This window comes from Phoca vitulina, unplaced genomic scaffold, assembly GCF_004348235.1.
Source record: "Phoca vitulina isolate PV1807 unplaced genomic scaffold, GSC_HSeal_1.0 scaffold6, whole genome shotgun sequence".
Taxonomy (NCBI): Eukaryota; Metazoa; Chordata; class Mammalia; order Carnivora; family Phocidae; genus Phoca; species Phoca vitulina.
Genome location: NW_022589709.1, coordinates 39,388,408 through 39,404,122, shown reverse-complemented (window position 1 = coordinate 39,404,122; position 15,715 = coordinate 39,388,408). Strand labels below are relative to the sequence as shown.

General features: G+C 37.1%; 1 protein-coding gene across 1 annotated transcript in view; it reads left to right on the top strand.

Annotated features, from left to right (window-relative positions):
• ADGRV1 (adhesion G protein-coupled receptor V1) overlaps positions 1–15,715 on the top strand; it is a 538,587-nt gene that overhangs the window by 230,543 nt on the left and 292,329 nt on the right. Inside the window, exons 77-81 of the mRNA XM_032403550.1 lie at positions 1,436–1,843; positions 6,397–6,581; positions 11,683–11,932; positions 12,455–12,594; positions 14,130–14,290. Of these exons, the coding sequence (XP_032259441.1) occupies positions 1,436–1,843; positions 6,397–6,581; positions 11,683–11,932; positions 12,455–12,594; positions 14,130–14,290 (1,144 nt within the window). The remainder of the gene's footprint in view (positions 1–1,435; positions 1,844–6,396; positions 6,582–11,682; positions 11,933–12,454; positions 12,595–14,129; positions 14,291–15,715) is intronic.

Below are 15,715 nucleotides of genomic sequence, written 5' to 3'. Positions count from 1 at the left end.
TTCTCCCTGCCTCCATGCTCATCCCCTGCTCTAGCCTGTGCACAAGAGCCAGAGTACTCATGAAGATCTGAAATAAAATGTGTCATTCTCCTGCTGGAATTCTCCAGTGTCTTCCTGCCTCTCTTTATATAATGGATGTATATGGTCTCGCCCTGCCTACCTCTCTGACATCAGCTTCTGATACTTTCATTCTTCTTCTAATCACACTGGCCATCTGGTTCTTCCTCTAACATTCTAGGATGGTTCCCATCTCAGGGTTTCTGTAATTGCTATTCCTCTGCCTAGAATATTTCTCTCCAGATCCTATATGGTCCGTTTCCACCACTAAGGTCTCTGCTCAAATATCACATCAGGAGCTTCTATGACCAGCAGTATTAAAATAGTACCTTTACCATCACCCTGTATTACCTTATGTAGTCTTATTTTTCTTCAAAAATTCATCTTCATGTAAAATTACATTGTTAATTCTATAACTTTTGCACCTGCCTATATCTTCTGCTAGAATAGGTTCCATGAATGCAGGTATTCTGGTGTTCATATCTACAGCCACAGTATTCCACCTGGCACATACGAGGAGTTTAATATCTGTCGGCTCAGTAGTAAATAAATGTACATTACTTTTGTTCTTTTTTTTTAAAGATTTATTTATTTTAGAGAGAGAGCACACACACACACTTGGTGGGAGGGCTGGAGGGAGAGGGAGAGAGAGTCCCAAGCAGACTGTGGCCTGAGCATAGAGCCTGTCACAGGGCTCGATCCCACCACCCCAAGATCACAACCTGGGCTGAAACCAAGAGTCAGATGCTCCACTGGGCCACCCAGGAGCCCCTCTTTTGTTCTTTCTTGACTAAGTTCCCATGCATCACTTAAAAAAAAAAACAAACAAACCTTTAATAACCACGGTTTGAGCAAATTCAGAAGTCTATATGGCCAGGACCTTATTCTTTAGGGTATTTTCACAACTAAAGTGTAACCAACAGGAGACCAATTTCTTCTGCTTCCTCCTGCCTCTCCTCTTCCTTCTTTTTACTCCTCCAAACTCCATCTTCCCAAACTTTGTAGGTGAGAATGAAAACATAAATACTCCTTCTTTCCCTCCATATTTCCTGCCGTAATGCAGCCTGTGTTGTTTAGAGCCGTTTTCAGCAGGTGCAGAACCTCCGTGAGGCAGTAATGCCATTTCTTTTCTAATCCTCATCCTCAGTCTATCCTAAGGCATCTGTCTTTCCTAACATCATCACTGTGATGTGTATTTATCTCTCTAATTTATCTTAGGAGATTAGAAGAAGTATAAAGCCCCATGTTTTAGTATTCATGGTGTTATGGCCCATCAGTTTGTTTAAGAGAAATAGGATGTGTTTAAGAAGTAAGAATTTGTTCAGGACAAAATCAGAAGTGTTACGGTTTCACTTCAGTGATGGTGTTTAATTTCTAGGAGTTGAGGAGTGCTGAAACAGTTGGCCGTACTCTCATCTCTCCAGCTCTTTCCGGAAAGGATTTTGTGAGAACTGAAGGCACTCTGGTCTTTGGACCGGGCCAGAGAAACACCATATTGGATGTCATCCTAACGCCAGAGACTGGTTCTTTAAATCCATTTCCTAAACGCTTCCAGATCGTGCTTTTCGACCCAAAAGGTGGGGCCAGAATTGATCAAATGTATGGGACTGCTAACATCACTCTCGTCTCTGATGCGGATTCACAGTCTTTCTGGGGACTTGCGGATCAGTTACAGCAGCCCCTGGATGGTGACATTCTCAACAGAGTACTCCACAGCATCAGCATGAAAGTGGCCACGGAGAGCACAGATGAACAGCTCAGCGCCGTGATGCATTTATTAGATAAGGTAAGAAGCCCTTGTAAGCAGTAGCAGTTGGGTTAGTAAAACTTCATAAATTAAAAAAATAAAACAGTTATCATGTCAGTCATCATGAAATTATGATAGGGTTAAGTTTCTGAACATAAGAGTGGAATTCATCATAACTGACACTGTACTTGTGTTTGGATGTGACTGATGTCTGTCTGGAAATCTCAGTCTTAAACTTGGAGAATGATCAGTAATCTACTGCAGCAGTAAGGACAGCCCAGTGTCTGAAAGGGGGCGTCAGATGTCAGAAGCTAAAAGCTCTTTCTGATTCTTTAGAAACTGGATGAATCTCTTTTGAGATTGCATCTCAGTTTTTTGAGTCCATAACAAGAGAGATTACATAGTTCTTTCATGGAACAGGAGCTCTTGCCCTCTGCTTGTTCCCTGCTCCTCCTGGGCCCTGATAACTCCCTCAGAGAAGGAGAAATAAGAAATGACCAGATGATTTCAGGCATTCAAATGGTGTGGCCTTAGATCAACCTGGTTTTCTTTTTAACCCATTTATTTATTTACACTTCTGCAAATGATGAAATTAAATGGAGATGTAACCTAAAAATAAATAAAAGAAGAGATCTGAAAAGAATTATTATTAAAGGAAAAGACTCTTACGGGGATTTATTTGGGGCTTTCTTAAGATATTTCTTATCAATATATTTATATACAAGCATGAAAAACCTTGAATACATATATGTGAATTTATAAATACTGTATTTTTACAAGGTGACCCTTTAAATACTTAAAATGCTAACAATGGAGTTTTAGACTATCATGCCTATTTTACTTCTCCTGGTGTCTCTTAAAATACGATGCCTGAAAGGTAGAAAAGAAAATTATAAAGCACACAGGCAAGAAGAGGAAGCCTGCCAAATAACTTGTAAAACAAAGAGAAGTGACTGCTATTTCATGCAGAGAAAGTTCTGGAGATAAGAATTCACTATGGGACATATTGTTATTTAAACTTACTAATGATGAAATGGCATAGGACAGTAACAAGTTGATTTTGGCCAAGAAGAGGGAAAGAATGCACAGTGGCTACATTTTAGAAAAGAGAACCTTTTTTCATATGATTTAGAGAAGATAAGGACATTCCACTCCTTTTTTTTCCTCAATGAGTTATATAAGAGAGCTACATGTTATACATACATATTATTGGTCTAGAATCAGCATTTCTTTAGTGTTTTCAAGTAGTATATCTTGATTGGTTTTCATGAATAATGAAACTGAATTATGAAAGAAACTCCTACGGAGAAGTGTAATTAATTTTTTTGAGTAACCATTAGCAAACATGATTATTTTTATTTACTTATTTATTTTTTTAAGATTTTATTTATTTATTTGACAGAAAGAGAGACAGCGAGAGAGGGAACACAAGCAGGGGGAGTGGGAGAGGGAGAAGCAGATTTCCTACCGAGCAGGGAGCCCGACATGGGGCTTAATCCCAGGACCCTGGGATCATGACCTGAGCCGAAGGCAGGCGCTTAACCGACTGAGCCACCCAGGCGCCCCACAAACATGATTATTTTTAAATCATATTATTGTTACTAAAATTTTTTTAATGTTGTGGTATATTGTTTTCTCAAATTCAATTTTTACATGTATGTCATTACTGAATTCCAGTGATTTGAGTAACTGACTTATGCAATAATTTAATACATTTTATATTTTATATAATGTTCTATGTAATAATATATAAAGAAAACTGAAAAATTCTGCTGAGTAATATGAAACACTTGAATAAATAGAAATCTATGCCTTGTCCCACAAGAGGTCGACTCAGTATCATAAAGACAACTGTTTTCTGTAAATTACCCTATAAAAGCAACATAATCCCTATCAAAGTAGCAGTAAGTTATTTTTTTTTTAACCTGGACAAAATGATGCCATTATTTACCTGGAAGAATATACATGTGAGAATGGGCAGAAATTTTATGAAAAAGAAAAAAAATGGTAGGGACCTCACCACACTAAATATGAAAAATATATTATGAACTTACAGAGATTAAAACAGGTGACGCTGGTATGAGCATAGACATTGACATGAATGGAATAGAACAGAAAGTGCAGAAATAAATGCAAGCACATATGAAAATTTCACACCTGTTGAAAGTGACATTTCAGATTAATGGGTCAAAAATTCTTATTTCGTAAATGTTATTGACACAGGTGACTTAATCATTTGAAAGTAAAAGAGCTGGATCTGTATCCTAAACCCTACTCCAAAATAAATCTCAGACAAATCAGAGATTGTAAAACTGAACCCATAAAAGTATTAGCAGACAACATGGATGAATCGTTTTTAATATGTAAGTTTGATGTGGGGAAGTTCATTCTAAAGCATAAAACAAAACCCAGAAGCCATAAAGGAAATGAGTTTATGAAACTTGACTATATAACATTTAAACAAAATTTCACTCTGCATATACCACAAGGAAAGTCAAAAGACAACTAATGTTCTATGTCAATTATATCTCAATAAAACTTGGGTGGTGAGGGGGGGGGAGTAAGAAAAAAGACAACTAATGGATGTCGGAAACATTTGTGCAAATACATGTGTAATAGAATGTTTATTTCAACATTACAATAACAAAAGTTGGAAAAAAATAATAGCTATTAAGAGGGGCCTTGTGTATTCCTAACATACAAAAAAAAAAAAAAAAGAAAGAAAGAAATTATGTTTTAGACATTTATAGTAATGCAAATAAGACAGTAATGAAACAAGCCCTGAAAATGTAGATAATCACATATAGTGAGGTTGAAATTTCAACATTAAAACACAGGATGCCCTGTTAAACTTTGAATTTCAGGTAAACAATACATTTTTCAGTATATCACAAATGACAAAATAAATATTTGCATGAAGTATTTAGGATATACTTGTCTCAAACAATTATTGGTTGTTTATCTGATATTCAAATAGAGTCACCTCTGCTTTACCTGGCAAGCATTTTTATGTCCCATATGTACTTAATCCATATATACCTCTAAGGTATCCTCAAATTCAAGAGTATAGAATAAGACTTCCAAGTACTAGATTGAACTTCATTCTATAAGGTCTTGTATTTTGAGTGAAATTGTTTCATATTTGTAAGTTTTATTTTCCCCCAGATTCTAACTTCTTAAAAATAGAATCTGCTGTCTACGATGTATACATTTTTTGTATGATGAACTCAGTAAATCTTAGATATTATTATTATACTCATCAGAAATGACTACTTATTTATGTTCAGAAGAAGCCCTTTTATATGCTTGTTGTAAGTTATAGATTTGTTTTATTTATCTGTTATATTTTCTCTGAGTTCTGGGAGCATTTCCTGAGCTTTTTTTCCATTTAACATATTCAGTTTGATTGTTTCAGGAGTCAATGGGTTGTTTGCTTCCTTCATTGTAATTTTTATTTGCTCAATTTTTACTTTGTTAAATTTTTACTTTGTTTCATTGCCAGATAGGTAAATAGATTTACTTTGTATCTTTTGTCATCTTTTCTTTGTGGAGTATTCTCCATTCTTCCTTATTATCTTTGAGATGGATATTCTTATAAACTTAGATCTTGAGTTCAGCTATCAGCTTGGCACTGTGTAAATTGCAAAGCTTTAAAAATAATATGTGGAGCATAGGCAACTTCCTCAATGAGCTCAACTGGTAGGAGCAACAGACAAATCATTTCAGTGTTGTCAAAGATTCATTAATAAAGGTATGTGCAAGTTACAAAGGGAGTGATTATGTATATTGGCAAGTGGGCACAGTGTATAAATCACAGAGAAAGTGATGACTAATTTGGATTTTGAAGGATTTATAGGGACTTCTCAGATATAGAAGAATAGTGGAATAACAAGTCAATGGCTTTGCACCCATGCTTGGTCAGACAATAAAGATGTGGTCCCTATCATTCTGGCAAGGAAAAACAAAATAAATCATGAAGGCGATTTTCCTCTTACTCTCCTTGTCCCTCAAACAAAAAATAACCTAGTTCTTTAAGGAAGGAAGGCTCATACTTCCTGATAAAGGCAAGAGTGCCAGGAGCTGCTGACTACTCTTGATTAGAAAAGGATTTTTTCATTTGATGTTTTAGAAATTTAGTGGTGGATTGTGGCTTCTGTTCATGGAAAGACAGGTAGTCAAGAATAATCTTGCTTCTATTGTTGGCAAATATTCTTATATTTATTTCCTCAGTTGTTGAAAAGAGAAAAAGAATTCTTGGGGTAGATATAAAAGTGAGATTACTTTTAATTCATAATGTTAATTATTGTAGTTAAAAATAAGTGATCCATGCAGCCATTTGGGGCTTTATCTAGTTATTAAATAAAAAATATTTTGCTTATCATGACTCTTCTTTATAAATAATTATGCTTTTTTAAAGTGCAAGTATATTTGAAATATAATTTTGATACCAATTTTTCTTAAATTCTTCATAGGTTCTTCCTTATTTTGCTAATTTTAATAACTGTTAATAAAGAACATATATTGTACCATACATATCATTAAAGCAGTTTTATTTTTGAAGATATTTTTTCATACTGGAATTTTTTTTCTAGATAACTGTTGAAGGAAAAAGCCCAGCATTCAGTATTGAAAATCGAAATCTTTTTTATGAGATTCTCTGTGCTCTTATTAACCCAAAGCGCAAAGACACTAGGGGATTCAGTCACTTTACTGAAGTGACTGAGAATTTTGCCTTTTCTCTGCTGACTGATGTTACCTGTGGCTCTCCTGGTGAAAAGTAAGTATTTTTTTAATAATAATACCTTATGTGTATTCCTTCACAGTTTACAAAGTAATCTGCAATGCAAATTGACATTTAGATGTCAATATATAATATATATATATAATATCAATATATAAGGATTATATAGTCAATGCATTGTATCTTTTTTCTTTTAAAGATTTTATTTATTCATGTGTGTGTGTGAGAGAGAGAGAGAGAGAGAAAGGGGCAGAGCGGGAGGGAGTGAGCAGACTGCTCCCCATGCAGAACCCCATGCAGGGCTGGATCCTAAGACCCTGAGATCAGGACCTGAGCCAAACCAAGGGTCAGATGCCCAACTGACTGAGCCACTTATGCGCCCCAATGCATTGTATCTAATGGGCAAATGAAGTTATTTGAAGAAAACACTATGTCAAGAAAAAGGAAATTATTCTGTCAACAATACATTCCTCTTGTTTTGAAGGGTCTGTTAGGAATTTAAAAAAATGACTTATTGCTTACTCTTATGATAGTAGAATATACATTCTGAATAGAAATAAAGGAAGATGATTCCAACTTTTAGACATGTTTTGATGTGCTGTTGCAGTGGAATTCTGGTACAGTTTCATCCATTTGGAAGCAGTTCTCCCAGTGTTGTTGAACTTAGGAGTAGTTGTTTCATGGTTGGAGTTTCATGGCAGAAAGCAAGCAAGAGAAAAAGGAAAAAATAAAATGTGGCTTGTGTTCATTATCAACTCTATAATTAATTTTGTAACTATGTTAATATTCTTCAGAAGTCATGGTGTTTTAAATTGCAGTCAGAAGGTAAATTGAATCACTGTGGTACAAAGACGTAAAAATTTTTAATTTCTATTTGAGTTAACATAAAAATGGCAGATAATAGAAGTTGAGATTTCCTTCCAATTCTCACAGAGTAATACAGGTTATTTAAAAAGCAGTGACTCTTGGGGCACCTGGGTGGCTCAGTCAGTTAAGCAACTGACTTGGTTTGGGCTCAGGTCATGATCTCATGGGTCCTGACATTGAGCCTGCCTCAGCCCCATGGAGGGCTCCTTGCTCAGCAGGGAGCCTGCTTGAGATTCTCTCCCTTTGCCCCTCCCACCCCCATGCACACATGCGCTCTCTCCCACTCTCTCTCTCTAAAATAAGTAAATAAATCTTTAAAAAGCAATGACTATTATTTAATGGGACATGTCTGATTAAAAGTGCTTTATATAATTCTTTATAGCATTTATTATTTATTTGCTGATGAAGGCTGTCATCAGCATTTTTAAGTCACATTGAAATTCAAGGATATTTTGAAGACTATGTTTTAAAAATCTGGTATAAGAGAAAAAATAAAAAATGATAAAATAAATAAAAATCTGGTATAATAATTTAAGTCACCCATTTAGGGCCATTTATGAACTTTGACAGGTTAATTAAAATATCTGTTGGATATGTAAAACTTTTAACTTCAGTTCTTAGATCACAAGACACATGAAGTTCAAAGAGATAGTCAATTATAAAAGACTTAAAAGAGAGCTCAAGGAACAAAATAAGAAGAACTGATATTAACTGTACCTCTGCTCTAGTCCTGATACTGTATTAGATTGAACAATATGAAGTTGCCTTTTTTTGTGGGTAAAATAGTATATAATATACTGGAAATTTCATATGGTTCAACATAATCCTTACTAAAAATTATACATATTTTAGTCTTATAAAAAATCATTTTAAGCAGCTGGTTAAAGGTAGGGCTAGAGCTTTTACTATTCCCATCTGCAGATATAGATAGAGCTTGTCAAGGGTCACATGATTAGTTGTGGTGAGACTTCAATCCCAGGCCTGCCTGACTCCACATCCCCTGCTGACCACCATGCTTTGTGGTCAGAAGAGACTGTAACCACTTACTTTATAACAAAATCTCCACTTCCAGCCCTGTGGCTATAAAGTGCCCCTACCCTTTCATCCCAGGTTAGTGTTGGGGTATGAGCTGAGGTTAAGGTACAAAACCAGCATCCTTTTACACTGTACTCTTCTTTTAACTCCTCTGAGTGAGTCCTGAGCATTAATATTTTCTTAATGGGATGTGTCAGCAAAGCTCTACGTGCCCTTTTAGGAGGCCCCTTCTCCATCCCTCACCACTGGTCCTAAATGTCTCTCTCAGACCAGTGACCAGTAATTTGGCTACTCAGTGCCTTTTATATGTGTCTCCAGTGTCTTCAAAACCTCTGAAATGTATAATTTCTTTACTTCAAGTAAGTTTGTAATGAGGCCACAGTGTGTGTGTGTGGTTAAAAAATATCTTTTATTGTTTTTCTCTCTTGAACTGTGTTCGGTTATGTTGTCTAGTGAAGTCAAATAGTTCATAGCTTTATAATTCCCCATAGTCCCAATCCTTTCCTTTTTTTTCCCATATTTGTACAATATCACTAGAATATTGAGGTTGTTTTAGATGTGAACGACCTACCCTGCTGTGAATGTTGGTTTCCATATTTGTGCCCTCAAAGGCGTAGTGAGAACTCAGAAGAGTATAAGATGCACAAAAGGAGTTACCTTTTCTGCCTTGTTGCCTAATATATTCCCAGTCCTAGAACGGTATCTGGTATGTGGTAGATTCTCAGTGGTTATGGTATAATGAGTGAATAAAATAAGTAAATGGATCAATATGTTTCTGCCATGTGTTTCTTCTCCATAGACTTACCTTTCCTTCTGAGTTTTCCAGGGAAAGGAAACTGCACGTGCAATGGCAGTCAGCCAAGAATAGTACGGTGTGTTTGGGGAGATCATCAGCCTTTAAAGATTGAACATAGAATAAGCCAGGTAGGATTCATATGTGTGAGAGAGAATCAGACTCAGGATTTTAGAGGCATCATGTTGAGGACAGTGTTAAAGGTTAAAGAATAGAATAAATCGAGAAATAGGGAGACTACACAGGGAATAATTGTTCAGGTAACATGAGGGCTGAAACTGAGGCATGAACTTGGGGAGGATGGTAGCTTGAAAACAGTTAAGTGGTAGAATTATCATATAGGAGACAAACATAGAAAATAAGAGAGCGATCAGCAGTTGTTTTTTTTTTAACTTGGAAAACTCTAAAGTTGGTGGCCATTCTGATATGTGTTATTTATATATTATCTTAAGCAGTATTCAGGGGCAGCTGCTGAGAGTGAAAGATTTGGGAATTGAGCAGGGATGTTGAGGAGAATGATGACATCTAGAGCGATTACTTGGAAGCCAAGTAAAAACAGTGTCATGTCAAGTGGCACTGAGGGCACAGCCGTAGTCGGTCACTGGATCTGTAGTGATACCGGTCTACATATTCATGTGGGGTTCTCCCCCTCACTTCAGCCAGGATGTAAACACATTGTGGGATTGATCAAAGTGAGTGTGATGGAAGGGCATGGTGGATACATAGGGGCTTACAGTGTCAGGGAGAGTGTAGTCATTTGCTAGTGAGAGGGGCCAGGAATTTGGTCCACTAGTGTCAAGGCTGGGTAGAGTCACCATGCATGTTAGATTGGTCTCAGTCTGCCAAGGTACTGGAGTCCGGGATGGCACTGATGGGCTAAGTCTCAGTAGATTCCAGGGAGAGTGCAGAGAAGGGTATGCAGCCATGTGGCTGAGCTTCACTGGTCTCACTCACATTGTACCTGGTCAGGGTGTGCTGGAGTGGCAGCTTTGAGCTTAGAGTCACCAGTGAAGATGTGGGAGGCTGGACGGGGAGATTAAGAGATGAGTTTTTGGTGAGCTATTGTGAAGGTGTGGGTGGCTTCTACGGATTGAGGTGTTTTAGGAGGAATCTTGGACAGCAAGGGTCTAGAGCCTGGGTGAATGGCTGGATTAAAGATAGATGTTTGAAGGCACTGATTCAAATGTGGTAAAGTTATGGAAGATTTTTAAAAAATATTTTATTTATTTGTTTGAGAAACAGAGAGGGAGAGAGAGTGAGTGGGGGAAGGAACAGAGGGAGAAGGAGAGGGAAGGGGGAAGGAATCTCAAGTTGACTCCATGCTGAGTGGGAGCCTGACCCACTGCTCAGTCTCACAACCCTGAGATCATGACCCGAGCCCAAACCAAGAGTCAGAACCTCAACTGACTGAGCCACCCAGGTGCCCCATGGAAGATTTTTTTTTTTAGAGAGAGGATTTAACTAGAGGAAAAAGCCCTTCCCCTTTCCTTTTCTTCCTCAGATTTTCCATTTAAAATTCTCTGCTCCATTTCCCAGGTTAGGGATTTTGACAAGGTATCATTTAGATTCATGATTTAATTATAATACTCCTTGTCTGTTGTGGCCTATATAACTTTTAACATTTAATGCATAATTTTTATCGTAACATCCTAATATTCTCCAAACTTTTTCAGGCATGTTTCAGATCTGATTTATCTTTGTATATCTTCATTGTTCACAAACATGATGGGTTCAAGACAAGATTTATCAGATTCCTTGGGGGACTGGTTAAAAAAATAAGACTTGTAGAACTCCTAGCCTCCTCTCCAGCCAAGGATTCTGATTTAGTAAGTCTGGGGTGTGATCTAGAAATCTGTATTTTTAAACACACTTCCAAGTGATTTCAACACACACTGAGGTTTGGAAGCACTTTCACTGAGCACAGAATCTTATGCCTACAGTGTTTGAAACAGAGCTGTTGAAAAGGTGAAGATCCTAGCTCTAGGCTGTTTCTCTTACAAATCACATGGTTAGATTCGAAATGCTCTGATGTAGGTAAACTCTTGATGAAAACATGCTGTAGGTATATAAGATGGTATTCTTAAATAAAGCAGAGGTTTCAGTTTAGTGGTGTGCCCTTTCCTCAACCTATTCCACCAATGCTGATGTGACTAACACAAAAAAGTACATTTTATAGCCACAGATTGTATCTGATATCCGTAAAACAGCTTTCTAAAACCCATGTTTTAGATTACAAGGGGGAATCAGGCAAAAGGATGCAGTAAGTGCTGTGCAAAAAATCATGACAATTAACCACAAAAGAACTTTGCTATCTCTGGGCTGGTAATGTCATGGTTTTGCATAAAGAACAGAGCCCCTGTGTAATGCATTTTAACAAATATAAGTGGATATGTGTATATAAATGCATGCCATTTTAGCATAGCCTTTGCTTTTCTGTTACAGAAGCAAAACCATCCTTGACAGTTGCCCGTATTTGTCCATACTGGCTCTTCACTGGTATCCTCAGCAAATCAATGGGCACAAGTTTGAAGGAAAAGAAGGTGATTATATTCGAGTTCCAGAGAGGTTATTGGAGGTTCCAGATGCAGAAATAATGGCTGGAAAAAGTACATGTGAATTAGTCCAGTTTACAGAGTATAGCAGCCAGCAGTGGTTTATAACTGGAAACAGTCTTCATGCCCTGAAAAATAAGGTAATCTATCATTTAAAGAATTATGTGGTTGGAATCAGATTTTTCCTTAGCAGACACACTCCTCAGAATGCATTCACTTGATCAGATTTGTGGTAAGGACTACACATGGTGAGCTAATTATGAAACATGTCCCATCTTTATGAACTATTTGTAGAATGTGTAGTCTCAAATAGAGTTGGAAATACTGCCGTCATGTTTTATTGAGTCAAATATATACAGTGGGGAAAGTGAAAAATGTAGCCTTCACTAATATTATATAATATTATATTCTCCACTCCTGATGAGGTTGGACAGTTAAAGTGAGCATTGTCAGCTGAAGACTGCTCAGGAACTGAAGGGGAGGTAGAATATTTGCAATGCAAAACCAGTCAGATTCCCCACATTCATAAGTCAGCTAATTATTTAAATAGTGGCATTAACCAAGCGACTAGAGTAACTAGGAAAATGAATCGAAGTTCAGAATTCAGTCATGACATTGATTTTAAAATATCATCCATTTCTCTGTTCTTTGTGGCACTGCAGGTACTGTCTTTGAGTGTGAAAGGTCAGAGTTCACAACCCCTGACAGACAACAATGAGGTTCTCTACAGGATTTATGCTGCTGAACCTAGGATTATTCCCCAGACGTCTCTTTGTCTCCTTTGGAATCAGGCTGCTGCAAGGTACTTAATAATTCTTTAAAATCAAAATTCAGTCCTTCCCCTTTCTACTGCCATAGAGCGCAGTTTCTGTACTGAACGTAGAGGGTGGCCTCAGGTGAGACTTCAGAGTAGAGAAAAATCTCTGCCATAAAAACAACAAAGCAGCGTAGGAAATGGTCTAGTATTGCACAGGTAGCAGGTGCAGCGCTACAACTAAATATGTGTTTAGCACACTGTTTACTTCTTTATTATTACTGCTTCCATTGGACCTAGTGTGACTCCTGCTCAATTCACATGACCTTTCTGTGGTTATTGGTTAAATTACTGGGCAGCAAAGGAAATCTTCTTTGCCCCTTCCATCTGGTTTATGGTTCTGGATCTGATGCTCTGTGTTTAGAGGGATTAGCAGGGATTTATAATTCTAGTCCACATATGGCTTGGAGTACATTTTGGAATTAAACCATACACAGGAATGGGAAGAAGAGAATGATTCTTCTGTCGAATCTCCTTGGCTTAACCTGGCCTCAAGTTTCTGAGCTGTTCTATTACCCAGAGCTCAGTCAATGCTGGAGGGTCAGACTTTGCTGGCCCAGAGGGTTTAGGGTCCAAATCGGTCACTTGGTTCTCTTTATTTCTGACTTTTAGCTGCACAGACTAAAATTATAAATACATTTAACAGCTTTGTTGGATAACCACCTGTCCTCCAAACAGCAAAATTCTGGTTAGTCTTTTTCTTTGTGAAAAAATAATTTTCAGTTGAAATTTCAAATGCCTGGTGACAGATCTTAAACTTAATACATAGGTACTGTGCCATCCTTAATACATAACTCCTAATGAATGTTTCAAACCTGCATCTGCGGTCGGGGTTAAGTTTTATGTCCTTAGAAAAGTAAAGGATTCAAGAGGCACTAAAAGGGAGGAGGCCCCAAGCAGTGGTCCATGACGAGTGCTCAGAAGGCTTTGCATGGGACACTACATTTGCTGTAATCATGACAAAGGTTTTGTGTTAAAAGCCAGATCTTATAGCAGAAACATTTGAAAGAACCCTGGGCAGCATTTAGGTAATATAACTGGCTTCAAAGGAGAAAAAAAAAAGATGAAGAAAGAAACGTGGAAAATCTTTTAAGGAACTTACGTGGTTCGAAATAGAAGGAACTGTGAAATGAGGAAGGGTGAAGAGTGCACATGCAGTGTCTCTGTCCCTCTCCTGGGGTTTTCCAGTGCGAGCGAGGCGTGCCTTCTGATGAAAGCCTGGGTGCGTTTGCTTCAGATTAGGCACGAGCACTGCTCTGCTGAGAGGACCAGCTTCTTTGGTGTCAGGAATGCGTTTGCAGGGTTAGTGAGTATTGAGGCCGCTTCTTAAGGCATCTTGTGCAACCTGTTGTATCATGTCTAGGACAAGATGTTCCCTCCAGTGTCTTTTCTTGAAAATTGGTCTGCTTAATGCTTGAGTAAAGAACACTTAAGTTCACTAAGTTATTTCTACTTGAAAAGCCATCTCAAATACCTGAAGTGTTGATAAAAGAGCGGTAGTGACCATTATGTTTTTGCCCTAGCTGGTTGTCTGACAGTCAGTTTTGCAAAGTGGCCGAGGACACTTCAGACTATGTGGAATGTGCCTGTTCATACATGTCCGTGTACGCAGTCTACGCCCAGACCGACAACTTGTCTTCATACAATGAAGCTTTTTTCTCTTCTGGATTTATATGTGTCTCAGGTTAGTTGTGGTATTTTTGACTCAATAATTTTGACTATAAGAATGAAAGTCTGTTTTTCCCATGTTTGCAAGATGCAAACATACTGTAATTCATCTGTACTAGGAGAAAATAAACTTTAACATTGTCTTATTCATTACTTCATACAATGGATGTTTATACTGATATAATGAGTAATGAGAATATAATAAAGGATACAATATAATTCCATAATAAGGTATAATAAAGAACAAGACAGTTCCAACTCATAAGGAATATAAAATATAGTGTGAGACGGAAGCTAGATAGCAGGGAAGGATAGAGTTCTTAGTGTGGTGAGATAGAAGGCAGGTTCTCCAATATAATGTCAGGATTGTCTGAGATAATATATACAAAGCATTTTGTATTTTCATTTAAAAAACCAAACATACAACCTAGGAGGTCTAAATATACTCAACCACTGTGTTAAAAAATAAATTGTCTTTCATCTTTTACATCTAGACCCCATTTTTGGCAAGAATAGGAACCTCAATTGTATTAACGTCTATCAAATTATTTACCTACACCTTAATTTTTGAGAACTATAGGACTATTCTCGTTTGCTGTGTTGATTATGTAGGTGGGAGTCTGAGAATTCCTTCAACTATATTTTCTATTCCCTACACTCACTCATTCCATGCTCTAGGTCATCCTTGACAGCCCGTTGCTGCTTCTATGAACAATGCCCTATACAGAGAATTGCGTATAGGGTGACTCTGGAGCCAGATTGCCTGGGTTCAAATCCTTGTTCTGCCAGGGCTAGGTGTGGGACCTGGGGCAAATTACTTAGTTTCTCTATATCTCAGTTTCTCCACCCATAATAAATGATTTTAAATTGTATTACTATAAAAGGATGGTAAACTCAGACATTTCGATATCCTACTTTAATAATGTTTTGTCTGTAAATGTGATTATCACTGCATTTGTGTCTTTTTTATTTGATGTGCAACCAATCCCTCTAATAATCTTTATTATGAAACTTTTGTGGAGGTAGACACAAGTAATTAATTATTATTCTTTGTCCTGGTTATTTATAATCTTTCCAGTATAATTTCATTTTATAAGATTATACATTTCCCTTAATTTATCTTAATTTTAAACCTAACAGATTCAATAGCAAAAGTTAATAATTTCTTATTCTTAATAACATCTTTTATAAGGATAACATTTCTTGCTTGATAGATTCTTCTAGGTCCACATAGTTCCCAAATCAGATGGAGACATCCTATTTTATTTCAATGCTAATATATTTACAAAAATTTCATAGATATAAAATAAAGCCAAAAGGTAAAATGCTACAGTAAAATCTAGATGTAATTTTATATATTTCCATCGAGACATAAAACCAAGTGCTGCTGTGACCCACAAAAATCCCTTGCTTGTTCTAAATACATCAATACAGAGTTTTG